Source organism: Cebus imitator, unplaced genomic scaffold, assembly GCF_001604975.1.
Source record: "Cebus imitator isolate Cc_AM_T3 unplaced genomic scaffold, Cebus_imitator-1.0 Scaffold391, whole genome shotgun sequence".
NCBI lineage: Eukaryota > Metazoa > Chordata > Mammalia > Primates > Cebidae > Cebus > Cebus imitator.
This window is the reverse complement of record NW_016107706.1, coordinates 3,263,108-3,274,703: the sequence shown is the minus strand read 5'-3', so window position 1 is coordinate 3,274,703 and position 11,596 is coordinate 3,263,108. Positions and strand designations below refer to the sequence as shown.

Sequence of the window (11,596 nt, the reverse complement as noted above, 5' to 3'; positions counted from 1 at the left end):
CTGGCACGCAGTGGAACGACCTCGGCTCACTGCAACCTTCACCTCCCAGGTTCAAGCAATTCTCCTGCCTCAGCCTCCTGAGTAGCTGGGACTACAGGCACGCACCACCACGCCCAGCTAATTTTTTTGTATTTTTAGTAAAGACAGGGTTTCACCATGTTGGCTGGGATGGTCTCGATCTCTTGACCTCGTGATCCACCCGCCTCGGCCTCCCAAAGTGCTGGGATTACAGGCGTGAGTCACAGCACCTGGCCCAGTACATGTGATTTTTGTGCCAGTTCTGAGCCTGAGCCTCAAGAAACCCTGTATACTTCTGCTGACTCTCTCGAGGCTCTGGCATCCATCATGTAAACAAGTCAGGCTAGCCTGCTGAGAGATAAGAGACAACACAGAACAGGGAGGATCAGGCTAGTCGTCCAAACTGAAGCCCTGCAGATGTGTAAGAACCCAGCCAACGTCACCAAAGACTGCAGACACTTGAAGGAGTTCAAGCAAGGCCGTAGGAACAGCCCAGACCACAGTGCTGACACATAGAATCAGGAGATAAACAAATGCTTGTTGTTTTAAGCCACTGAATTTGGAGTCTTTTGCTATGCAGCAACAGATAACTGATATAACAATTCAGGGAGTGACAGCAGGAAGAGGGCTTAGCGAGATGGCAACATCCAACTACATGTCAGCCACCCAACTTTCATGTCTTATTTGCAAATAGAAAAGGCCAAGGAAGAAGCCATCTCTCTGGCCAAGAAGGGAAAAACAGTATCTTTTTCATTCAACTTATTTGATAAAGTAGTCACGATGAGAAAACACCTACTGGCTGGGAGCAGAGACTCATACCTGTAATCTCAGCACTTTGGGAGACTGAAACGGGTGGACTGCTTAAGCTCAGGAGTTCAAGACCAGCCTGAACAACATGGCAAAACCCCGTCTCTACAAAACGTGTGTGTGTGCGTGTGTGTGTGTGTGTGTGTGTGTGTGATTGTGTGTGTTTATATATATACACGTATACATATATATACACACACATATACATATATTTTTAAAATACAAAAATTAGCCAGGTGTAATGGCACATGCCTTTGGTCCCAACTGCTCAAGAGGCTGAAGCAGAAGGATCACCTGAGCCCAGAAGGTTGAGGTTTCAAAGAGCAATGACTACACCACTGCGCTCCAGCCTGGGCAACAGAGCAAGACCCTGTGTCAAAAAAAAGAGAGAGAGAAAGGGAGGGAGAGGAAGAAAGAAAATAGTCACTGATGAAATATTGGGAAAAAGAACAAACTTTTTTATTAGGTATCAAAAATATTTTTAATTAAAACGGAATCTTACTGAACACATAAGAGAGCAGAACTGGACATTTATTTTCACATTAAATGAAAAGAGCCTAGCCCAGAGTAACACTAGCATCATTGTGAAGAGATGCACGAATGGCCAACGTCATGTTCTACCAGACTGGGAATACTTTACAAGAGACAGACTATCTGAAAATGGGAAAAAAGTTGAAAGCATCCTTCCGTCAGTTCCCCAGCAGCAGTCACTAGATTTGCATGCAAGTAGTTTATTGAGGAGGAAGACCAGTAGGGGAGTGGGGGAAGCAGAATCAGGGTGAGAGAGGAGGCCAAGCCCAGGTATGCAACTCAGGCAAAGTCCCATAGAGGTGGCCTTGGCCTTATCCCACAGGAGGGTTCTGGAGCGTGAGACACACTTCAGAGTTGTCCCTATGCAAGGCAAAGGAAATGGGCTTTCATATTCTCACATCTAACGATCGGTCACTAGCTACAGGCTGCCTTGGGACAATATAAATTCCCAGACATTTCTGGTTTAAAGAAGCACGAGCAAAACAGGCTCTGTAAGCCCAAAGATACTCCCCTGAAAACAAGTGTTGGGTGCTGGCTTTTTAAACTGCACACACACCAGTGTCGGGGGGCACTCAGAAATGGTAAAAGGGATCCCAGGGGATCCAGGCAGAACTCTGACATCTGCTGCGCTTTCTGACACACGTCTGAATCACATTTCAGTAAATCAAGCCAGAACACCAGAAACATATACACATCCACTTCTGGGGGAAATGCTCACTGCCCTCTCTAATCAAGAGACGTTCAGGTGTCATTCGGCAAAGAAAGTCCACGTCACCTTGGCTGGAAGCTCACTGAGATAGAAAACGTGTGTAGTAAAGCAGTATGTGGCTAGCATCCCTGGACTTTGCCCTGCCATCTTTAGCCTAAAATACCTATGAAGACACAAAAAATGATAAAAACTCACAGTACAGAAAAAAAAAAATCAGACCTTTGGTAAAAGAGAAACTTCCTTCTCTATCGAGCTGATGGAAACTTGCTGCTTGTCTGCCAGATAAAAGCTTTGCAGAAACATCATTCTTCCTCCAGGAAAATAAGATAGTAAAAAACTCGTATGAAAATGAGCAGAAACATACTAAGATCAACAAAAGAGACAATCAGATGCAGCTGTGTAATAAACACATGATTACATGGTTCAGACTTGTTAAGAAGGCAGTTATAGATGAGCAAAAGATTCAAACATCAGGAAAGAAATCAGAGAATAATACAGATGGAAACTTGCTAAATACTGCCAAATGGTATCCTGGGTAGGAGGGCTGTGGGTGACTTGTTTACTTCACTGATCTTTTCTGATTTTGTTTCTAAATTTCCTATAAGCTTAAAAAGAATCAAAGGAAACATCAGGAGACAAAGTTCCTTATGCATTATAATCAAGAGTTCTTAAAAAGATGACTATGTAAGTACTGAACAACAAAAGACTGAATAAGAATGTGCTAACATGTAATCACAATAAATTTGTTTTTATATAAAACCATACTTTTACAAATTTCTAACAATGATCACATTTAGCAAATACAGCAGATCCTCCAGTAACATTTCCTTCAACAGAGTTTCATTATAACACTGATAAGAAAATAAACTGAGTCCCCACCAGGGCAAATGTGTGGAGCAGACACGTTCTTCCCATGTTTGCATGGATTTTCTCTAAGTACTCCGGTTTCCTCCCACACCCCAAAGATGGGCACAACAGATGAACTGGCACGTCTCATTTGTCCCAGTCTGAGTGAGTGTGGATGCGTGAGTGAGCCCTGCAACTAAATGGCATCCTGTCAAGGGCTGGCTCACACCTGGCTCCCTGAGCTGCCAGAATAAACTGGCCACCTGCAACCCTGAACTGGAATAACTGGGTAAATACCTTACTCGTTTTTATTAACCTTTCTTAAATGTATGTATGGCTCATATTTATTTCCATGTTTAATATTAGAGGTGTTTTGATCTTTGTTTAGAAGTTTGCTTATGCTTTTGTGACCAAAAATATGCCCCAGGAACTTAACTCTTGTTATCAATTAACCTAAGGTAACACTGGTTTCGTTGTACATTTTGCTTAAAGTCGGTTTCCAAGAACCTGTTGATAACATGAAGAGAAGACTTACTGTGTATATATGCAGATTTGAAATTAAAAATTAAAATGCTCTTCTGAAGTTGCAACCATAGTCAGAAGTAATATAACATAAAACAAATTACTTCAAAAAGAGATTTCATTTTTGTCCAAATCTTTTTATAATGTTTAAAAAGCAAAACTGTTAGGTTTTACTACACGTATTTATGTCAAATTTACATTCTCATTGCATTTCTATAAAAGAGAATATAAATACATAACTAGAAATACATGGAATAAGACTAAATGACCACATCACAAATACAGTAATTTTTTTCTGGCAGGTACTAAGAGAATTAATAGTTTCTTTCCTACGTTTCATACATTTTCTAAATATTGATGAATTTTTAAAAACTGGTTTTGTAAAAAGGAAGAAACAGGACAGACATCCTTTAAGTCAATACCCCATGCCTGCATTGACTGAAGAGGCACTGTCCTGGTGCTGAACCCGCCAGAAAGCAGCTGGCTCCCCACCTGAGAACCAGAGAGAGGAGGCTTCAGAGGCCTGACGTGAGGGACTCGAAAAGGCCAAGAACCAGTGAATCAGAGAGAAGATCACAAACAACAGTGAGGAAAGCAAAGCTTCCAATCTTGCAGCTCTTGGTCCTAAGGAAAAAACTGAGCAGCCACGGCAGCTAGAGAAAGTGGACATGCTGCCCTCTGGTGGTGGCTATGAAAACTGGCTAAAGACAGTTCTATCATCTCGACTCTTTAGGACTAAAGCCTTGCTCCTCAAAGTGGTCCCTGGCATGCCCTGGCAGGGAGTGAGAAATACAGAATCTGAGGTCCTGCTCTGAACCTGCTGAATCAAAATGTGCATTTTAGCAGGCCCCCAAATGAATCATGTACACGTTCAGGTGGAGAAACACTGGTTTAGAGAACAGCAGAAATCTTTAGCGAGACCCTTTCTCACCTAGATGCTAAAAGCAGCCCCATCCTAAGAGATGAGACTGCTATTATCAGCAAAATGGGGTACAGCAAACTTTAGGAAGAGTCAAGGGAGAAAGTATCTTTCATCAGAGTCTGTAAATTGGAATGTTCATTCATCTAGATGTTAAGCAACCCATATCGTAATGTTACTGTACTCAGAACCAGAGATGTGAAAAACAGATGTCAGGCACAGGTACAGCTCCCTAGCAGCAGCTCTTTCTAAAGATAATGAATGCTTCCATCTGTCCCTTTAATGGATAGGATGGGGAAGGAATAAGGTCCATAAAAACAGAGTAGATCCACCTTCAATTCCCATGGACCTGGGCCTCCTCTTTTGATTCTCCTGCAGTCTCCTCAGCTACTGTTCTGGATAGAAAGACTTTCTGGGGGCTAAAGTCTAAAGCTACACTAGACTTTAGACTTTAGTGGCCCGTACATGGCCACTAACTTACATAAAATCACAGTTAATTAAATAAAATTAAATTTCTGGTTCTTCAGATACATGAGCCACACACATTTCAACTGCTCAACAGTCACATGTGATGAGTGGCTACCATATCAGACCAGAACAGGTAGCTGAACATTTTCATCATCTCAGAAACGTGTATTTCACGGACCTGGTCTAGAAAGGTCCCACAGCCCCATATTGGGTTTTATTTGTGCCATCGGTAAAATCTTTGAAACAAAACCTATACATATAACTCCATACAACTCTCTGGATGTATAAAGGAATGGTGATATTCAGTACAAAATTTCATTCAAAGATCATTACTTATAGAGATCACATTTAGAGACTGGCCTCAAAGAGTTCTACTGCTGGGCCAGGCACGGTGGCTCGCGCCGGTAATCCCAACACTTTAAGAGGCTAAAGTGAGTGGATCACCTGAGGTCAGGAGTTCAAGACCAGCCTAACCAACACAGTGAAATCCTATCTCTAAAAAAATTCAAAATTAGCCAGGGGTGGTGGTGCCTGCCTGTAATCCCGGCTACTCAGGAGGCTGAGGCAGGAGAATCGCTTGAACCCGAGAGGCAAAGGTTGCAGTGAGCAGAGATCGTGCCATTGCACTCCAGCCTGGGCAAGAAGAGTAAAACTCCATCCCAAAAAAAATAAAAAGTTCCACCACCTAGAATACTTTGGGAAATATTCGACTGCACCTTGCCAGCCCTTCCTGATTAACTTATCCTCTTTATAGATTTTTTTTTCACTAGTTCCTTTCACTCATGTTTCTCTGTAGTCTTTCAATATTCTTCTATCATGGCAAGAAAATCTGTGTGACCAATGCTCCGGAAAACTTTACAGTTTTCTAACATCCAACAAGTTTACCATTGAGTATGGAGGGCTTTAGGCTTGACTGCATCCACTAGCATCACAGGCTACCTGGTGAACCAAAAGAGGAACGATGCACAGTCCTCTCTGCATGCTTCTCTGCCCAGCAAGTACAGGTGAGTTCTAATGAGTGAAAAGGGGACAGACTGCGATTCTACTGAGTCTATTCTCGATTCCAAACCCAGGTCACAGATTTACCTGGTGAAGGAGATAGAGGAGAAGGGAGAGCAAGAACCTTGTCTCAGAAGATGAGGTATTTTAGGATTAACAGATATTCAAGGATTCTATTATACAAGGAAAAAAAAAAAAAAAAAAAAAAAAAAAAAAAAAAAAAAAAAAAAAAAAAAAAAAAAAAAAAAAAAAAACTAAAACCTTAAAAACTAAACCAACATGAATGACTTATGCTAAAGACTTTAACACTAAATGAACATACACAGTACTCTAAGAACTGAAATAAAAATTAACAAAAGATAAAATTCGCAGGCTGGGCGCAGTGGCTCACACCTCTAATCCCAGCACTTTGGGAAGCCGAGGCAAGCGTATCACAAGGTCAAGAGATCAAGACCATCCTGGCTAATATGGTGAAACCCTGTCTCTACGAAAAATACAAAAAATTAGCCGGCTGTGGTAGCACACCTGTAGTCCCAAGCTACTCCGGAGGCTGAGGCAGGAGAATCACTTGAACATGAGAGGAGGAGGTTGCAGTGAGCGGAGATCGCATCACTGCACTCCAGAGCGGCGAGACTCCATCTCCAAAAAAGAAAAAAAAAAAGCAGCTTCAATCTCCCTCACGTAAAGCTTTTCTCACTTTGGTTGGCAACTGCAATAATCCACAGCCTGGCAGGCTATCTCCCATCCCAACACATGCCCTCTACAAGTTGCCTGCAACTTGCTGCCCACTTGCACATTCAAGGGAAGGAGGGTTTCTAGGAAAGCACTTTAAATAACTGCAAGAAATGCATGCTAACCACCTATTGAGTATTAATCAATCTAGTCCATCAATCATCAACATCCAAAGAGCAGAAGATAATCAGGGAAAAACAATAGCACAAAAGAGAAGCAAGAAAATGAGTCAGGCCAGGAGAGGTGGCTCACACCTGTAGTCCCAAAACATTGGGAGGCCGAGGCAGGTGGATCACTTGAGGTCAGGAGTTCGAGACCAGCCTGGCCAACATGGCAAAATCCAGTCTTTACTAAAACTACAAAAATTATGCAGGCATGGTGGTACACGCCTGTATTCCCAGTGACTTGGGAGGCTGAGGCAGGAGAATCACTTGAACCTGGGGGGTGGAGGATGCAGTGAGCTGAGATCACACCACTGCCCTCCAGTCTGGGTGACAGAGCCAGACTCTGTCTCAAAAAAAAAAAAAAAAAACAATGAGTCACTAACCTCAAAAGTAATATAAATAATTCAGATAATTCAGGGAAGAAATGAGAAAGTTTTTTTTTTAATTATTTGCTTTTTCAAATGCAATTCAAGAAGATGTGGCAAACATAAAGCATGCATAGCTGCTACAGATAAGAAACAATCAGAACAAAAAGAGCTCTTAGAAATTAAAACCATGATTTTTTGAACTTAAAAATGCAGCAATGGACAAGCTGAATTATAAATGAAGAAGTTTTAGACCAATTTAAAGATTTGGGAATAAAAAAGGAGTAATAGGGAAAGGTACACAGACATATATTATAAATTCAAGAAGCTCATCCATTTAACAGTAGTGGCAAAGAGAAAAGAGACTTGGAGGGGAACAAAATAATAGAAGATAATTTCCCTCGGCTAAGAAAACAGAATCCAAGAGGCCACAGGTGCCAAGCCAGAAGAATGAGGAAGGACCCACGTCTAGATACCTACTAGGGAAATTTCAGAACTCCAAGGACAGAGAAAATTCTAGAGGGGGAAAAAATGAGACTGACATCAGACTTCTATCCGTAGCTATGGGGGCTAGAAGATAATGAAATAATGTATACAAAGTTGTGAGGAACAAGGTTTTACAGTATATTTCATAAACCTAAGATACCATAGAAACCGATGGAACATACCAGAAAAGGCTGCCATTAAACTATGACACATCACTGTTCCCATCTCAAAGATGTTAAAATCAGGGAGGGGAGTGTAAGTTACTCTTAATGAAATACAATGCCTGTGTTCAAATTTTCCGTCAATATGAGAATAAAAGAAAGACATTTCAAAAATTCTGTAGTCTACTATCTATCTCTCCTCCATGAAAAACTTACTTGACCAGGTACTCCAACATATCAAGAAGGAAGTCTATGTGGATAACATTAGCCATAGGAGTCACGTATGAGCAAGAACTACAACAAGTACAAAAACATACACGTTTCATTAAACTGAGATGCATAAAGAGTATCACATTTAAAGAGCAAAGTTTTGAGGACATTTGGTGCTTCTTTTCTGTGGGTCTGGCCATGTTACTAGTTGTAGAAAGAGTAACATTTACATAATCACACTACCATGCAAATGTCATTTGCTGATTTTCAATTTTTAGAATCAATCTATAGATGAAGCATGAAAAAAATAAGAAACAGAATATAAATGATACAAATAGCATTACTAGACAAAATCCAGCAAACAGGACTGACACCACCTAGCGCTTCAACTTTTACACATCTTGTCAGCAGATGCTGTCCCAAATTGATAAATCAAGATATAGATAGATAGATGTAAATTTTAAATTGTTGGCTATAATTTTTTCTAAAGAATAGACTTGATTTTTGTTACCTCATATTCTAATTATTTTTTCTGTGTGTGTGCATGCATAGGAAAAAAAAATTACCCATAATGTCCAAAGGTGGATTTGGAAGAGTTCCCAGAATGACGTAGCATCTCTCTAAATAAGAGAAGTCTCATTCTATCTTTAAAAAAAAAAAAGTTTTTGAAAGATTGGTAGGTCTCACTTCCATAGACTGATTGATTGATTGATTGATTGATTTACCAAGAAAAGATAAACTGATTTGTATCTAATATCACAAAACTAGTTTTATCCCCCCAAAAAGTTAATTCACTGAAAGCTATACCTGATAGGTCCTTAGAACACGTAGCTAGCTTTTCCAAGTGGCTGTTGATTTTCTCGATGGCTTTGAAGTTCTTATTCCTCTTCAGGACATCCACAGCAGACCGAGACTGTCGATCCAGCAAAGTGGGATCTGCTCCAAAGCGCAGGAGCATCTGTACATCCTCTGTTTGTCCTAGGGTAGGCCAAAATGAGAAGGGGGGTTTGTCATGGTTCCTTCCATAAGGAGATGTCCCCATGAGTGCTCTTCTTCTCAGTCTTCTCCCAAGCAGCCCAGGGCAAGAGGACCAGGGTCCTCTGTTTGCGGAGCCTGAACTGCTAGCCTCAGGTGGTCCGCCCAACTCCCTGAAGCAAGGAGTTCTGTGTGGAGTGGGAAGGACAATAGCTTTCAAGAGGTTCAGAAGTACGCTCCTCTCTACCTTTCTCCCCTCTCCTTGGTAACAAACAGGGAGAGGGGGAATCTGGTTACTAGGCAACAGTTACAGCTGTAAGGATAACATCAAGCTGTGACTTCAGAATTCTTTATTCCTTTGAGAGGAAACAAAATATTCTTCCAGAAGAAAAGTCTGCCTGGAGACAGGACATGAAAGCAGTGATTGCTTTGGCATCAGGGGCTGTTTTTTGTCACTGTTACCACCCTCCCAGCCCCAACTCCCTGGCTGCTAACTCCATTTGCTGCTCTGATGTATCTGTTTGCCGAGTATCAAGGTATCTCTGTGGTCATAGATGCAACTGTTTGCAGAATGAAACAGGTATATCCCTGGGGGTACACAAAGACTTAAGTGGGCACAGAGAGTTAAATTAATCAGTACCTAATCTCACTTCCATATGTAAACTTTCCTAAAATTCACCTCTTGAGACCGTCTTATTTCCTACCCATGGAGAATCTCACTGTGGTGAGCAGAATTCTAAGCCCCCAAGATTCTTGACCTGCTGCTGTGCATCCACACCTTTTCCCAGTTATTCAATCAAATACTAATCTAGGTGCTGACGTGATGAAACTTTGCAAATGAAACAAAGGTCCCAAATCAGTTTACCTTAATATAGGGAGATCATCCAGGGAGGCCTGATCTAATCACATGAGTCCGAAAGGTCAAAGTTCTAGAGATCAGAGATTCAGAGTATGAGAGGGGTTTCATGCACAAGAAATTCTCCTCTGCTGGTTTTGAAGATACCGGAGACAGAAAAAGGAATGTGTGTGGCCTGCAGAAGCTGAGAGCAGCCTCTGGCTAATAATTAGAGCAGCCTCTAGCTAATAACCAGCAGCGAATCTGGGACCTCAATCCAACAATGGCAAAGAACTGGATTCTGCCACAACCATGTGAGCTTAAAAGAGGGCCCAGAACTCCAGATGAGAACACAGCCAAGGCCAACACCTTGATTTCAGCCTTGCAAGACACTGAGCCGAAAACTCAGTCACATCATGTCACTCTACTGACCTACAGAACTAATAAATGGGTGTTGTTTGAAGCCACCAAGTGTATGGTGACACAGCATAACTATAGTATACTGCCCCAAAGGAGACCTCCAAGTAATCAACCCAAAGGACAATTAACACTGACACCTGCAAAACCTCCTTTAAAAGGCGTTACATAATCCATCCCCTTCCTACTTCCCCCCAGAATTTTATTTTTATGTTTAACAATTATAGAAACTTTACTATATTTATGTTGTTTTGATAAGCTCCATATTGATAATTAGTAATAATTCAATCCAGAAAAAAAAGTAATGCTTAGAAACTTACAATCACAGAAATGTTGGAAGGCATCATTTCCATTCTATTAAATACAAGTGAAGACATGAAATAACAGTTTTATTTTTAAATATCAATGTGTACAAAATTATAAAAATTACACAAAATTCCAGACGTCAACTTAAACACATGCAGAGAGGTACACAGGTTTTCAAAATTCTTTCAGGGCATAAGGAAGCAAAATTTGAAAACCACCAACTAATCAGAATTACTTTTTTGTCTGGCCAGTATCTATTCCTCCCTTTTCTGAGAATCATTCAGTCTTTCTTTGAGAAGGCACCTCCTCTCTGTCAGTCTTACCTGATTTGATGGTGTGAACACCAGACGGACAGACACGCACCCCTGTAACAACCACATTCTCTACCACTTCACCAACCCCCAAGGCCAGGAGCTAAAACTTCCCCAGGTTCTGGCCACTCAGATAATTCTATTCCTCTGGCTCTGTCCCATACCCTCTTCCAGGAGCTAAATTCTTGCCAGGGTCTTGCCAATCAGATCATTCCATTCTTCTGGCTCTAGTGATTAACTGGTTCATAGAGGACATGTGACCAGTCAGTCTCTAAGACACACTAGGAGGACCTGTACTGAACTATTGGGAGGAGGTATCTTCTTTGACTGAGACTGCCAAATCAGCAGAAAGTAAGCCTGAAGGTTCCGGTGGCCTTAACTGAAAGGCAGCCCGTCTAAAAACGAACCTGACAGAAAAAAGAAATAACTACAAACAGCTATTGACGGAAACAAACCAACCCAGCGACTCTCCCAACACCACTTTCAAAACGAAAGTATCAAACTTGACTTTCATTAGAATGTAGTTATTTCCTCACACAAAGGACTAAGAGGCAAGAGAGATTCCTGAAGACAGCTTTGGAGCAAGCACCTGAACCAACTTTGGAGTCTTCAGTCACATGAGACAATAAATTCTTTTTCTTGCCTAAACCAGAGTGTAGCTTGTAACCAAGACAGATGCCATGATCCAACCTCGCTTCAATGCTAGGAGCTAGCCATATATCTAGGCTTGGGTTCTGCTGCTGCCCAGCTCTGGGGAGTTCCTGAGTCTCTGCCATCCTGGGCCTCTCAAATCACTAAGCACCAGAGCCAATGAG

The 11,596-nt window shown here is 41.5% G+C and overlaps 1 protein-coding gene across 1 annotated transcript in view; it reads right to left on the bottom strand.

Annotated features, from left to right (window-relative positions):
• TRANK1 (tetratricopeptide repeat and ankyrin repeat containing 1) overlaps nucleotides 1-11,596 on the bottom strand; it is a 126,589-nt gene that overhangs the window by 38,951 nt on the left and 76,042 nt on the right. Inside the window, exon 9 of the mRNA XM_017508487.2 lies at nucleotides 8,745-8,915. Coding sequence (XP_017363976.2) covers nucleotides 8,745-8,915 — 171 coding nt within the window. The remainder of the gene's footprint in view (nucleotides 1-8,744; nucleotides 8,916-11,596) is intronic.